This window comes from Anomaloglossus baeobatrachus, chromosome 9 (genome assembly GCF_048569485.1).
Source record: "Anomaloglossus baeobatrachus isolate aAnoBae1 chromosome 9, aAnoBae1.hap1, whole genome shotgun sequence".
In the NCBI taxonomy this organism is placed as follows: domain Eukaryota; kingdom Metazoa; phylum Chordata; class Amphibia; order Anura; family Aromobatidae; genus Anomaloglossus; species Anomaloglossus baeobatrachus.
The window spans coordinates 42,534,796-42,550,559 of record NC_134361.1 but is presented as its reverse complement, the minus strand read 5'-3'; the positions used below and the strand labels follow the sequence as shown (position 1 = coordinate 42,550,559).

Below are 15,764 nucleotides of genomic sequence, written 5' to 3'. Positions count from 1 at the left end.
AAACCCTGTGCCTTAGCACCTTTGCTCCTTGTGGACGACATGCTGTTGTCTCCTAGGAGAGTGATCACTGAGGGTATATGGGAAAGGGTATACAGCCCGACCGAACAGAAATATATATATAAATACGTATCTATTCCGGCACCCTAGGGGGACCAGCACCGGGTGACCGGTGTGGCTTACCGACCGCTAAAAAGCGGAGTGTGTGTCCTCCAGATTCCCTGCCTTAGGTCTCCCAGAGCTGCAGAGCTCTTTCCTGATAATCCTCCACCGGCAGAATGCCAAAAAATGGCTGCCGGAGCTCTCAGGGGAGGAGTGGAGCCGTGGGCGGCGCTAGAAAGGTGCGGGAATCTGGGGTCCCCACAGTGATCAGTGAGGGGGGAGGAAACATACAGGATGCTCCGGCCCTCACATCCGACGTCAGATCGGCAGTCCCGCCCTTACCCCTGACAGGCAGGCCCGGGGGCGGGATTTTTGCTACTAGGCCGCGATGAAGCCGGGGACTAAATTTAAGACCGCGGCCGACAAGCAGGCGCGGTCGGCGCGGAAGTCCGCTGGTCTTCTCAAATCAGCAGCTGCTGCAGCGTCCGGAAAGAAGGTGCGCTCCCTGCACAGTCCCCATGGGGACACAGAGTACCTTAGAGATGCAGGGCCCGGTCCCTGAGGATGAATAGACTCCTGTCCGGCAGATTCCCATAGGGGCTGCGGAGGGAGCACGGTCCCAGTAAATGGATGACCGCTCAGGATCCCACTTCTCCCAGAGCCGCTAAGGGATGGTGAAGGAGACGGCATGAGGCTCCGGCCTTTGTACCCGCAATGGGTACCTCAACCTTAACAACACCGCCGACGTAGTGGGGTGAGAAGGAACATGCCGGGAGCCCCGTGAGGGCCCTCTTTTCTTCCAACCGATATAACTAATATGAGAATGCATGAGTGGATGTGTGCCTCCTTCCAGACAAAGCATAAAACTGAGGAGCCCGTGATGCACGGGAGGGTGTATAGGCAGAGGGGAGGGGTTACACTTTTTAAAGTGTAATACTTTGTGTGGCCTCCGGAGGCAGAAGCTATACACCCAATTGTCTGGGTCTCCCAATGGAGCGACAAAGAAAAAACTATTTAAATAAAGTTAAAAAGAAAAAAAAAAAGGTTTGGGCAAAGTGTTCCTGAGGAACATTTTACTCAACATTTCCTCTTCTCTGTAGAAAATCTGGGAGGGGACTCGGCATGCTGTAACTTGCAGCTTACATTGCCTGCTCCTGAACCTCGACACTAGAGTTAGATCATCACTATTTTCGCAGGCAGTCAACACTTGGCGGAGCTTGGAGTTTTCAGATATTTTTTACAACTATTAATTATCAGCTGTATAATTCCTATGTAGTGATTTCCCCCCAATGGTGTTTAAAGGGAACCTGTCAGGTGCAATATGCACCCAGAACCACAAGCAGGTCTGGGTGTATATTGCTAATTCCTGCCTATCCGTCCCTGTATCTGGTAGCATAGATAAAATGATCTTTAGAGAAAGTATTTCTAAAAATCTTTTATTGTATGCTAATGAGTGAGGGGACTAGTCCCCTGGGCGTTAGTTCCCCTGGCTAGTCGGCCCCATTAGTAGGTTAGTACGCCCCGTAGGTGTGCCAACATGCTAATGAATGTGCAGCGTCAGAGGATGACCTCACTCACCTCTCTGCTGCCATCGCCGCCCGACAATGGATTTCGGCTCAGTGCTCATGATCCTGGAGTTTCGGTCATGCGCACTACTTCAGTTTGAAGCCAGGGCGCGTATACACCTGGCTTCATAGTGACCATGACCGAAACTCCGGGGTCATGCCGAAATCCAGTGTCGGGTGGCAATGGCGGTGGAGAGGTGAGTGAGATCATACTCTGACGGCTGCACATTCATTAGCATGTGACCACACCTACAGAGGTATACTAACCTACTAATGGGGTCGACTAGCCAGGGGAACCAACGCCCAGGGGACTAGTCCGCTTGCTCATTAGCATAAGGTAAAAGATCTAGGTTAGGCAGAGATTAGCAATATACACCCAGAACTGCTCGTGGTTCTGGGTGCATATTGCACCTGACAGGTTCCCTTTAAGTAGTTTCAAAAAGGGTAAAATTAAAAAGGAAAAAAAAAAAATCCTAAAAGATTTTCAGCCTCTTACCTGGAGGGGGGAGGTATCCATTAAATAATACACTCCCGCATGAGGAGCGTTCCAACTCTTCACACAGCTGTAGGCGTCGCGCTGAGAAAAAAGAAGAGATTTATCAATAGATTACATTCTTTCTCGTGTAATACAGATCAACAAAGCAAGACAACCGTGTTACCTAGTGGCGTGATCCCATAAAATTCAGCTTCATGTAGGAGAAGGGAACTGTTTACACCTCTGCAAAACACCAAAGAGGAAAAATGGCACGAGGGTAAATACAGATATGTACCGCATGCAAAAGAGATCACAAAAGGAATCGCTACGTGTCCTCTGCATTTACTAACCTGGTATCGAGTTCTTTGGTTCGTAAGAAGTTTAGTATCGGAGCAAACACTGTGGGGTCTCTGTCGATAAAGATCTGTTATAGAAGAATAAGCAAAGTCATTATTATCACACTGAAATAGGTCAATTAAAAGGGGCTTTCTGATAAAAAAAAAAAAACAACTCACCGCGCCAGTTTCATCCTTCAGGGAGGAAATTCGGCCGCTGAGAAGACTGAAGAAGAAAAAACAGGAAAAAAAAAAAAAAGACCATGTCAATGTTGGCCAAGAAGCAAAATATTGTTTTGTAATATTTCTGATTAGTGTTTAGAATTCGTACTGTCCGAAAAAAAGGGAATTTTGTTTACTTACCGTAAATTCCTTTTCTTCTAGCTCCTATTGGGAGACCCAGACAATTGGGTGTATAGCTTCTGCCTCCGGAGGCCACACAAAGTATTACACTTTAAAAAGTGTAACCCCTCCCCTCTGCCTATACACCCTCCCGTGGACCACGGGCTCCTCAGTTTTGGTGCAAAAGCAGGAAGGAGAAAACTTATAAATTGGTCTAGGGTAAATTCAATCCGAAGGATGTTCGGAGAACTGAAACCATGAACCATAAGAACAATTCGACATCAACAACATGTGTACACAAAAGAACAACAGCCCGAAGGGCACAGGGGCGGGTGCTGGGTCTCCCAAAAGGAGCTAGAAGAAAAGGAATTTACGGTAAGTAAACAAAATTCCCTTTTTCTTTGTCGCTCCATTGGGAGACCCAGACGATTGGGACGTCCAAGAGCAGTCCCTGGGTGGGTAAAAGAATACCTCAATAAAAAGAGCCGAAAACGGCCCCCTCTTACAGGTGGGCAACCGCCGCCTGAAGGACTCGCCTACCTAGACTGGCGTCTGCCGAAGCATAGGTATGTACTTGATAGTGTTTCGTGAAAGTGTGCAGACTAGACCACATAGCTGCCTGACACACCTGCTGAGCCGTCGCCCGGTGCCGCAATGCCCAGGACGCACCTACGGCTCTGGTAGAATGGGCTTTCAGCCCTGAAGGGAGCGGAAGCCCAGAAGAACGGTAGGCCTCGAGAATCGGTTCCTTGATCCACCGAGCCAAGGTTGACCTGGAGGCCTGAGAGCCCTTACGCTGGCCAGCGACAAGGACAAAGAGCGCGTCTGAACGGCGCAGGGGCGCCGTTCGAGACACGTAGAACCGGAGTGCTCTCACTAGATCTAAAGAGTGCAAATCCTTTTCACACTGGTGGATAGGATTAGGACAAAAGGAAGGCAAGGAGATATCCTGATTTAGATGAAAAGAGGATACCACCTTAGGGAGAAATTCCGGGACAGGACGCAGAACCACCTTATCCTGGTGGAAAACCAGGAAGGGGGCTTTGCATGACAACGCTGCAAGCTCAGAAACTCTCCGAAGTGATGTGACTGCCACCAGGAAGGCCAGCTTCTGAGAAAGACGGGAGAGAGAGACATCCCGCAGCGGCTCAAAAGGCGGCTTTTGAAGAGCCGTCAGAACCCTGTTAAGGTCCCAAGGTTCCAACGGACGCTTGTAAGGTGGAACCATGTGGCAAACCCCCTGCAGGAACGTGCGGACCTGCGGAAGCCTGGCTAGACGCTTTTGAAAAAACACGGAGAGGGCCGACACTTGGCCCTTGAGAGAGCCGAGGGACAAACCCTTGTCCATTCCAGATTGTAGGAATGAAAGGAATGTGGGTAATGCAAACGGCCATGGAAGAAAACCGTTATCAGAGCACCAGGATAAGAAGATTTGCCAAGACCTGTAATAGATCTTGGCGGACGTTGGCTTCCTGGCTTGTCTCATGGTGGCAATGACATCCTGAGATAACCCTGAAGACGCTAGGAGCCAGGACTCAATGGCCACACAGTCAGGTTGAGGGCCACAGAATTCAGATGGAAAAACGGGCCTTGTGACAGCAAGTCTGGGTGGTCTGGAAGTGCCCACGGTTAACCCACCGTGATATGCCACAGATCCGGATACCACGACCGCCTCGGCCAGTCTGGAGCGACGAGAATGGCGCGACGGCAGTCGGACCGGATCTTGCGCAGTACCCTGGGCAGCATTGCCAGAGGGGGAAACACATATGGCAGTCGAAACTGCGACCAGTCCTGGACCAGAGCGTCCGCTGCCAGAGCGCTGTGATCCCGAGACCGTGCCATGAAGGCCGGGACCTTGTTGTTGTGTCGTGACGCCATGAGATCGACGTCCGGCGTTCCCCAGCGGCGACAGAGCTCTCGAAACACATCTGGGTGAAGAGACCATTCCCCCGCGTCCATGCCCTGACGACTGAGAAAATCTGCTTCCCAGTTTTCTACGCCCGGGATGTGAACTGCGGAGATGGTGGAGCCTGAGCCTTCCACCCACTGCAGAATCCGCCGGACTTCCTGGAAGGCTTGACGACTGCGAGTGCCGCCTTGGTGGTTGATGTAGGCGACGGCAGTGGTGTTGTCCGACTGGATTCGGATCTGCCTGCCCTCCAACCACCGATGGAAAGCCAATAGGGCTAGATATACTGCCCTTATCTCCAGGATATTGATCTGAAGGGACGATTCTATTGGAGTCCAGGTTCCTTGAGCCCTGTGGTGGAGAAAAACCGCTCCCCAACCTGACAGACTCGGGTCCGTGGTGACCACGGCCCAGGTTGGGGGTAGGAAGGATTTTCCCCGGACAGAGATGTGGGTAGGAGCCACCACTGAAGTGATGTTTTGGTTGCAAGGAAAAGAGAGATGTTCTTGTCGAGGGAAGCCGACCTCTTGTCCCATTTGCGGAGAATGTCCCATTGGAGTGGCCGTAGATGGAATTGCGCGAACGGCACTGCCTCCATAGCTGCAACCATCTTCCCCAGGAAGTGCATGAGGCGCCTTAAGGGGTGTGACTGACTCCGAAGAAGTGACTGCACCCCCGCCTGCAGAGAAAGCTGTTTGTCCCGCGGTAGCTTGACTAACGCTGGCTGGGTATGAAACTCCATCCCGAGGTAAGTCAGTGATTGGGTCGGCGTCAACTTGGATTTCGGGAAATTGATGATCCACCCGAACTGCTGGAGAGTCGCCAGAGTGACGGTAAGACTTTGTTGACACGCCACCCGAGAAGGGGCCCTGACTAGGAGATCGTCCAAGTAGGGGATCACCGAGTGGCCCTGAGAGTGCAGGACCGCCACGACGGATGCCATGACTTTGGTGAAAACCCGGTGGGCTGTCGCCAGGCCGAAGGGCAATGCGACGAACTGGAGGTGTTCGTCCCCGATGGCGAAACGCAGGAAACGTTGATGTTCGGGTGCGATCGGCACATGGAGATAAGCATCCTTGATGTCGATCGATGCTAGGAAGTCTCCTTGTGACATCGAGGTGATGACCGAGCGGAGAGATTCCATCCGAAACCGTCTGGTTCTCACATGTCTGTTGAACAGCTTGAGGTCCAGAACGGGACGGAATGACCCGTCCTTTTTTGGCACCACGAACAAGTTGGAGTAAAATCCGCGACCACGTTCCTGAAGGGGAACGGGAATCACTACTCCTTCTAACTTTAGAGCGTCCACTGCCTGAAAAAGTGCGTCGGCCTGTGCGGGGGGTGGGGAGGCTCTGAAGAAGCGAGCCGTAGGTCGAGAGCTGAACTCTATCCTGTAACCATGAGACAGAATGTCTCTCACCCATCGGTCTTGGACGTGTGGCCACCAGGCGTCGCCAAAGCGGGAGAGCCTGCCACCGACCGAGGATGTGGCTAGATGAGGCCGAGAGTCATGAGAAGGCAGTCTTGGAGGCAGTGCCTCCTGCGGCCTTTTGGGGGCGTGACTTGGACCGCCACGCATAGGAGTTCCTCTGGCCTTTCTCCAGCCGGTTGGACGAAGAGGATTGGGGCTTGGCGGAGGGACGAAAGGACCGAAACCTCGATTGGAATTTTTTCTGCTGAGGTCTCTTAGGTTTGGACTGGGGTAAGGAGGAGTCCTTTCCCGAGGATTCCTTAATAATCTCATCCAACCGTTCGCCAAACAAACGTTCGCCAGAAAAAGGCAAACCAGTTAAGAACCTTTTGGAAGCAGAGTCTGCTTTCCTTCGCGCAGCCACATGGCACTGCGGACTGCCACTGAGTTAGCGGATGCTACAGCCGTACGGCTAGCGGAGTCCAGGACGGCGTTCATGGCGTAGGACGAAAATGCTGATGCCTGAGAGGTCAAAGAAGAAACATGCGGAGCAAAATTCCGCGTGACAGCATTAATCTCAGTCAGACATGCGGAGATTGCTTGTAGAGCCCACACGGCCGCAAAGGCCGGGGCGAAAGATGCGCCCGTGGCCTCATAAATAGACTTCACCAAGAGCTCTATCTGTCTGTCAGTGGCATCCTTCAAGGATGAGCCATCGGCAACAGACACAACGGACCTAGCCGCCAATCTAGAGACTGGAGGATCCACCTTGGGAGAGTGTGCCCAGCCCTTAACGACTTCAGGTGGAAAGGGATAACGCGTGTCAGTGTGCAGTTTCCCAAAGCGCTTGTCCGGGACCGCTCTGGGCTTCTGGACAGCGTCCCTGAAGTTAGAGTGATCAAAAAACGTATTGCGCGTACGTTTGGGGAATCGAAACTGGTGTTTCTCCTGCTGAGAAGCCGACTCCTCTGCAGGAGGCGGCGGTGGTGAGAGATCCAACACCTGGTTGATGGACGAGATAATATCATTTACTAAGGCGTCCCCCTCAGGAGTATCCAGGTTAAGGGCGAAGTCAGGGTCAGAGCCCTAAGCTCCCACGTCCGCCTCGTCTTCCTGAGAGTCCTCAAACTGGGATCCAGAGCAGCGTGAGGAGGCCGGGGAAGAGTCCCAGCGAGGCCGCTTAGCAGGTCTGGGGCTGCGATCCGGGCAGGATTCCTCCGCCTGAGACCTAGGGGCTATCCTGGGGGCGCGCTGCGGCGCGGACCGAGAAGGGCCTGGAGGAGACAAACTAACAGGGTCTGGGGCCTGTGAAGGGCCCGGTCTGGACTGCAATGCCTCAAGGAGCTTAGATGACCATTTGTCCATAGACTGCAATGGATTGAGAAAGTGACAGAGAGTTTCTCAGCGAAAGAGGCCAACGACGGTGACTCTGTCCCTGCAGCCTGCTCAGGGGGAGCAGGGGGATCTACATGAGCCGAGGGGCCCACAAGTGCCCTAGGCTCCGGCTAAGCAAGCGTGGCAGGAGTCGAGCATTGATCACAGTGAGGGTAGGTGGATCCCGCAGGCAACATAGCCCCACAAGAGGTACAGGCCGCAAAAAAGACCTGTGCCTTAGTACCTTTGCTCCTTGTGGACGACATGCTGTTGTCTCTTAGGAGAGTGACCACTGAGGGTATATGGGAAAAGGGGATACAACCTTTCCGAACGGATATATATATATCTATTATTATAGAGATATATATATATATATATATATATATATATATATATATATATATATATATAATGTCCCGGCACCCTAGGGGAACCAGCACCGGGTGACCGGTGTGGCTTACCAACCGCAAACAAGCGGAGTGTGTCCTCCAGATTCCCTGTCGTGGATCCCCCGGAGCTGCAGCGCCTTGCTGCTGAGTAGCATCCACCGGCAGAATTGTAAAAATGGCTGCCGGAGCTCTCAGGGGGGGAGTGGAGCCGGGGGCGGCGCCAGCAGAGAGCGGGAATCTGGAGTCCCCAAGTGGTCAATGAGGGGGGAGGGAGACATGCAGGATGCTCCAGCCCTCAAGGCCGACGTCATGTCGGTAATCCCGCCCTTACCCCTGACAGGCAGGCTCGGGGGCGGGATTTTTCGGACTAGGCCGCGGCGAAGCCAGGGACTAAATTTAAGGCCGCGCCCGACAAGCAGGCACGGTCGGCGCGGAAGTCTGCCGATAAGACAACGGACGGAACTACCGCGGCTTCCGGGGAGAAGGTGCGACCCCTGTACAGTCCCCACATGAGGATACAGAGTGCCTTACAAGTTGCAGGGCCCGGTCCCTGAGGGTGAAGAAGCTCCGGTCCGGCAGGTTCCACCAGGGGCTGCGGATGGAGCACGGTCCCAGCATGGATGACCGCATATGATTCCACTTCTCCCAGAGCCGCATAAGGGATGGTGAAGGAGACTGCATGTGGCTCCAGCCTCTGTACCCGCAATGGGTACCTCAACCTTAACAACACCGCCGACTTAGTGGGGTGAGAAGGGAACATGCCGGGGACCCCATCGGGGTCCTCTTTTCTTCCATCCGACATAACTAAGTATGAGAATGCATGAGTGGATGTGTGCCTCCTTCCACACAAAGCATAAAACTGAGGAGCCCGTGATCCACGGGAGGGTGTATAGGCAGAGGGGAGGGGTTACACTTTTTTAAAAGTGTAATACTTTGTGTGGCCTCCAGAGGCAGAAGCTATACACCCAATTGTCTGGGTCTCCCAATGGCGCGACAAAGAAAAAATATTTTGAGAATGTATTATTTTTAATAATAATAATAATAATAATTTATTATTATTATTATTATTATTATTAATAAATAATTTCAGAATCAAAACCAGCAATAACAAATTTTTTTGTAATTGTAATAGGGGCTTTACACGGTAGTGATATCGCTAGCAATTTCTAGCGATATCGAGCGTGTAAGCACCCGCCCCCGTCGCGCATGCGATTGTTTGTGATCGCTGCCGTAGCGAACATTATCGCTACGGCAGCATCACACGTACTTACCTGGTCGGCGACGTCGCTGTGACTGCCGAACAATCCCTCCTTCAAGTGGGAGGACGTTCGGCATCACAGCGACGTCACCACAACGTCACTAAGCGGCCGGCCAATCAAAGCGGAGGGGCGGAGATGAGCGGGACGTAACATCTCGCCCACCTCCTTCCTTCCGCATTGCGGCCGGCTGCAGGTAAGGAGACGGTCCTCGCTCCTGCGGTGTCACACATAGCGATGTGTGCTGCCGCATGAGCGATGAACCACCTGGATAAACAACCCTTACCGATTTTTGAGTTTGGGACGACCTCTCCATGGTGAACGATTTTCACCATTTTAGAGGTCGCTTAAGGTCGCATGTCAGTGTCCCACGCTGCGATATCGTTAATAACGCCGGATGTGCGGCACTAACAACTTGACCCCGACGATAAAACATTAATGATATCGTAGCGTGTAAAGCATCCTTAAATGTTCTTGATCCGATTTCCTGCACAATTACGGGGGCAGATATTGCGCCTGGGTATCTATTAACAGTATTTGGAGATCTGCTTTACTCCAGGCACGTGAGATCAATAACCTGCAGATGACAAGTTGATTTGTCTGGGAGAGTGTTCTGCTACCTGTGCAGAGGTCATTACACAGAGAGAGAGAGGACAGAACAGCTCACCTGCTCCTCCTCCTGTACAACAACTATATACAATAGATAACACAGGATCAACCGTTCATAACAGGTGATAGCACAGCTCACCTCCTCCTGTACAATAACTAATAACACCATTCACAATAAGTGATGTCACAGCTCACCTCCTCCTCCTGTACAATGACTGATAACACCTCTATATACAGTATATTACACGATCCACCATTAATAGGTGATGTCACAGCTCACCCCCTTATCCTTTACAATGACTGATAACACCTCTATATACAGTAGATAACACAGAATCCAATATTCACACTATGTGAGGTCATGACTTAGCTCCTTCACCTCATATACAATGACCGATAACTCTTCTGTATACATTAGATAACACAGGATCCACCATTCATAATAGGTGATGTCACAGCTCACCTCCTCCTCTACCTCCTGTACAATGACTGTTAACACCACTCTACATTGTAGATAACACAGGATCCATCATTCTCAATAGGCGATATCACAGCTCACCTCCTCTTCCTGTATAATGACTGCTATCACTCCTATATACAGTAGATAACCAGGATGCACCATCCACAATAGGTGATATCACAGCTCACCTCCTCTTCCTGTTCAATGACTGATAACCCCTCTATATACAGTGAATAACACAGACCCACCCGTTTGCACTAGGCGATCACAGCTCACCTCCTCCTCCTGTACAATTACCTTTGCACAAATCACATTACGGGCCTAGAAAAGTCTCTTAGGCCTCTTTCACACGTCTGTGTCTCCGGTACGTGTTTGGTCCGTTTCCTCACGGACCGGAGACACGGACACACGTAGACCCATTAAAATCAATGGGTCTGCGCTCACATGCGTATTCTGCCATGGACCGTGTGTACGTGTGCTCCACCCGTAGACATGTCCGTTTTTGTCCGGCATCACGGGTGTGACACGGAACGCAAACGGACCACACGGAGGTTTTCAGTGCGACACACACCGGAGAAAACACACGTGTCTGTAAAAAAAAATAACAAAACTTTACTCACCTTCTCCAGCGCTGCTGTCTCTGCCGCTGCTGTCACTTGTTGCTGACTGCCGCTCATTATTCTCATTGCATATTCACTTCACTGCGGCCGGAAGCAGCAGCAGCGGGGAGTCGGCAGGACCGGAGACCGTAGATCAGCACCACGGACAGCGACGCCAGGGACAGTTGAGCAGAAAGTTCCTGTTCTCCGTGTGTTATCACGGAGAACACATGTAGTGCCATAAACACTGCTCACGGAGGGCAAAACACACCTCTGACACGTCCGTGAAAAACGTGCGTGATTTTCACGGACGTGTGAAAGAGGCCTTACAGAAGTAAGTACATCAGTCTGGTCATTTTTTTTTCTCCATGGTGTATGTAGCTGATGTAAAGAAGCTGTGAGGACGGCTGCAGGTCAGTTTCAGTATAAATACAGTGTAACCTCAGTTAACGAGTAACCCGGTTTGCAAGTATTTCGCTATACGAGGAAAGCTTGCTGTAAACTTGTAACTCACTTTACGAGCAAGCTTTGCCGTACGAGCAGATACTCACCGCACACACTTCCGGGTCCGTACTTTCACCGCTCTCTGTCCCGCTCTTGCAGTCCACACACACACACACACACGCACACATATTATGCTCACCTTACCTTCCGTTCCATCGCCAGCCTCCCGGTTCTTGTAGTTCGCCGGTACAGGATGTGTATCGGTAACCATCGCGACGATGGACGACCTTCCGCTGTTAGCCACTACTCAAAGACAGCGTGCTGACCAATCAGAGGCAAGCGGCACATGCCTTTGACGTCAGTGCTCCGGCAGCCGAAGGTAGGCCCGGCAGCCGAAGGTAGGCCCGGCAGCCGAAGGTAGGCCCGGCAGCCGAAGGTAGGCCCGGCAGCCGAAGGTAGGCCCGGCATCGGTTGCGATGGTTACCTGATTCACATCCTGTACCGGCGAACTACAAGAACCAGGAGGCCGGCGATGGAACGGAAGGTAAGGTGAGCATAATATGTGTGTGTGTGCATGCGTGTTTGTGCGTGTGTGGAATGGCACAATAGGGGACCAGGATGGGACATTGCACAAGTTGTGGAACGAATTGTCTGCATTGCAATGATTTCCTATGGGAAATCTTGCTTTGCTAGACGAGTAAACTTGGTTTACAAGCACACTCCCAGAACGGATTGTTCTTGTAAACCGAGGTGCCACTGTACTGGGATTACAACCCAATAATGCTATAACAATGCGAAACTCTTAAAATGTATATTATACAATACCTGGAGAAAAAGGAGTCCGATACCCAGGTCAGGGTCTGCCTGGAGGTGCTGAACCTGCGGGTGACAATGACATTATACCATGGTGGTCACTCGTATTAATAGCACATAGACCTTCGCTGTTACAGAAATACGCTATACACAGTGCAGATCTCTCCACTAATAACACAAGGGGGTCTCCGATCGGGAAGTTCCCTACTTCTAAGAAGAGGACCCTTCATTATTACATGAAAACACGTTTTCTAAACTGACAAGATACCAATTTTCAGGAGTAACGGTGGCTAGGTTCACCGGCCTTTATCCAGTTAGGAGATAAGGAGCAAAGCCCCCAACATCAGAGCTTCCGGGACCCCTGGGAATAGGGCACAAGGGTTGTGGAACACTGTGGATCTGTAACTCCCTATCTAATTGTAATTCCTGCCATTTTCATTACTGTATGGAATGAAAGTCATTTATGAGTAGGTGTAAGTTTTCCCTACATGGGTGGAGAGAAGATTCAGCACAGATTTAGCACATAAGTGTTGGTTCTGTGCAACTTCCTGAGATGAACATCTCCGCCTAGATGTATTCATGGAAAAAACTGAACAATAGCGGGAGCGATGCCAACTTTACTCTTTTTGTGATGTCAGCGCCGCGCAGATGGCGTCCCGAACCAGTGATTCCTAGATGTACACTGCCCAACATCTGACGGGGAGGGGGGGGGGGCAGACAACACTTCCCAACATCACATGGGGGGGGGGCAGACAACGCTTCCCAACATCAGACGGGGGGGGGGGGGGGGCAGACAACGCTTCCCAACATCAGACGGGGGGGGGGGGGGCAGACAACGCTTCCCAACATCAGACGGGGGAGGCAGACAACGCTTCCCAACATCAGACGGGGGAGGCAGACAACACTTCCCGACAAATAAATTAAAAAAATGACGTGGGCTCCTTTCCTATTTTTGATAACCAGCTTAGGTAAAGCAGACAGCTGGGGGCTGACAACAGGCTGAAAAAGCCCATATTATTGGCACCTTTCCAGCCTACAAATATCTGCCCGCAGCCGCCCCAGAAGTAGCGTATCCATTAGCTGCACAAATTCTGGCCCTTTTCCCGATTGGGGCTTATGTCGGCTGAGAATTGACAGCTGGCATCAAGCCCACGGGTTAATAATGGAGGGGCATCTATCAGTCACCCCCCATTACTAACCCCGCAAGTATAAAATTAAAAAATAAATAAATAAAAAATACCAGCCCCCAGCTGACTGCTGTACCTGCAGTGGTTATCAAAAATAAGGAGGCGATCCAGTCATTTTTATTTTTTCTTGTTCACAGGAGCGTACACACATCTTCAGCATGCAATAAAGCTTGTTGATAGGCTGCAGTGCAGCCTTTCAACAAACTTTATCAGCTAATGAACTTTGACACAGAATATGTTTGCCCCCCTGATCCCGGCAACACACCAGTGCCCCCCCTCCCGGCAACACACCAGTGCCCCCCCCGCCCGGCAACCCACCATTGCCCCCCCAGATTCTGACAACCAACGACCACAAAATCCTACCAACCAACACCCCCAGATCCCACCAACCAATGTCCCCCCAACCAACCAATGTCCCCCCCAGATCCCGCCAACCAACCAATGTCCCCCCAACCAACGTCCCCCCAGATCCCGCCAACCAACGTCCCCCCCAGATCCCGCCAACCAACCAATGTCCCCCAAGATCCCGCCAGCCAACCAATGTCCCCCCAGATCCTGCCAACCAACCAATGTCCCCCCAGATCCTGCCAACCGACCAGTGCCCCCCAAGATCCCGCCAGCCAACCAATGTCCCCCCAGATCCTGCCAACCAACCAATGTCCCCCCAGATCCCGCCAACCAACCAATGTCCCCCAAGATCCCGCCAGCCAACCAATGTCCCCCCAGATCCTGCCAACCAACCAATGTCCCCCAAGATCCCGCCAGCCAACCAATGTCCCCCCAGATCCCGCCAACCAACCAATGTCCCCCAAGATCCCGCCAGCCAACCAATGTCCCCCCAGATTCTGCCAACCAACTAATGTCCCCCCTTATCCCGCCAACCAACCAATGTCCCCCAAGATCCCGCCAGCCAACCAATGTCCCCCCAGATCCTGCCAACCAACCAATGTCCCCCCAGATCCTGCCAACCAACCAATGTCCCCCCAGATCCTGCCAACCAACCAATGTCCCCACCAGATCCTGGCAGCCAACCGATGTCCCCCAGATCCAGAGGGTTAAACATCATTTACTTTAACTTTTAGGACAGAAAGGAAAAAAAATATCTTGTGTTCAGTACAGGAAGCCATAATGTAAGGGGCATGGACCTGACACACGAACACAACCACACACAGGTCTTCACACCAGTAGTATACAGCCGTTTCCTCTCTGCTTTTCATGCCAGCAGCGCTCACTTAACCCTCCATTTTCCACTCACCTCTTGCCCCCTACATTGAGGTGTATGACATCCCCGCTGCGGCCTCCCGGCGCCGCCATGTTTCACCGCCTCAGCGACCACCTCACACGGTCGCCGCCGCCATACTTCCGGCAACACCGGACAGGCTGACAGTCACTTACCGGGCGCTCATTGGCTGCAGCGCCTGTCAGTCCGAGTTTTGCCCCGCCCATCTCCTTTATTAGTGGAGAGGTAGCGGCGCTCGCCTCAGAAGTAAATGTCCGCACCACATACACCGCGTCTCCTCACCTCAGAGCGCTTCATTTTATTTTTATTTATATATATATATATATATTTATATTTATATTTATATTGAAAGGGAAGAATCTAAATAATATATTAAATATTAATATGTATATTTGTGTTTGAACATTTATATTCAGCCCTCAAAGTAGTATATAATTTTCTTTGTGGCCATTCTCCTGGCCCCAAGCCCTCTTTTAGCTTTCAGGGAGCCTTGACGTCCTTCTTTTTTTGGTCATACACTTGCATCTGGGCTTGTTTTTCGCAGTCTTATCTGTAGTATTCATCATTCCCGTATTGGGGTGCACACAACTTTCTTATTTTATTCTGCATTTTTTTATGAGGTGAAATGACCCAAAATTGCGATTCTGACTTGTACATATTTTTTTTTACGCGTTTGGCGTATCGGATAAATATGTTAGTTATTGCAGACGCTGACGCAGGTGACCATACCAAATGTGTTTTATATTTAAAAATTTCATAAAGTACCATAATTTTTTTTAATTTTCATAGCTTTTTTTGCTTTTTTCCCCCCCATATTCGCCATTAAAGGGAACCTGTCATCAGTTTTTTGACTATTAAACCAAAAGTGTCACCTTCTGCAGCTCCTGGGCTGCATTGTATGAAGATGCCCCTTGTTGCTGACCCCCACTTGCAGACCGCAAAAAGAACATTATAAAATCTCACCATTTTGTGTGCTAACGAGCTGTGTTGGCCAGATGGGCGGGCTCTATTTCGGCTCCTGTCCCTCCTTTTGGCCTTGCCTGCCGTCCTCATGCACGCCGCTGGTCAAGACTCGCGCAAGCGCAGATACATCACCGGCGCGTGAGGGAAACTGTTTTCTGCTCGGTCCGTAATAGGGGCAGAGCGAACTGCGCCTGCGCGAGATTTGGCCGGCGGCGCGTTAATCATGACAGGAGGACGGCGAGCAAGGCCAAGAGGAGGGACAGGAGCCAAAATAGACCCCGCCTACCTGGCCAA

At 51.3% G+C, this 15,764-nt stretch overlaps 1 protein-coding gene across 1 annotated transcript in view; it reads right to left on the bottom strand.

Moving 5' to 3' along the window:
* SHKBP1 (SH3KBP1 binding protein 1) overlaps positions 1 to 14,628 on the bottom strand; it is a 94,321-nt gene extending 79,693 nt beyond the window's left edge. The window contains exons 1-6 of the mRNA XM_075323649.1: positions 14,523 to 14,628; positions 12,093 to 12,146; positions 2,655 to 2,700; positions 2,490 to 2,563; positions 2,324 to 2,382; positions 2,161 to 2,241 (exon numbers count right to left, since the gene is read on the bottom strand). Of these exons, the coding sequence (XP_075179764.1) occupies positions 2,161 to 2,241; positions 2,324 to 2,382; positions 2,490 to 2,563; positions 2,655 to 2,700; positions 12,093 to 12,146; positions 14,523 to 14,581 (373 nt within the window). The 5' untranslated portion in view covers positions 14,582 to 14,628. The remainder of the gene's footprint in view (positions 1 to 2,160; positions 2,242 to 2,323; positions 2,383 to 2,489; positions 2,564 to 2,654; positions 2,701 to 12,092; positions 12,147 to 14,522) is intronic.
* Positions 14,629 to 15,764: the final 1,136 nt, after the last annotated feature.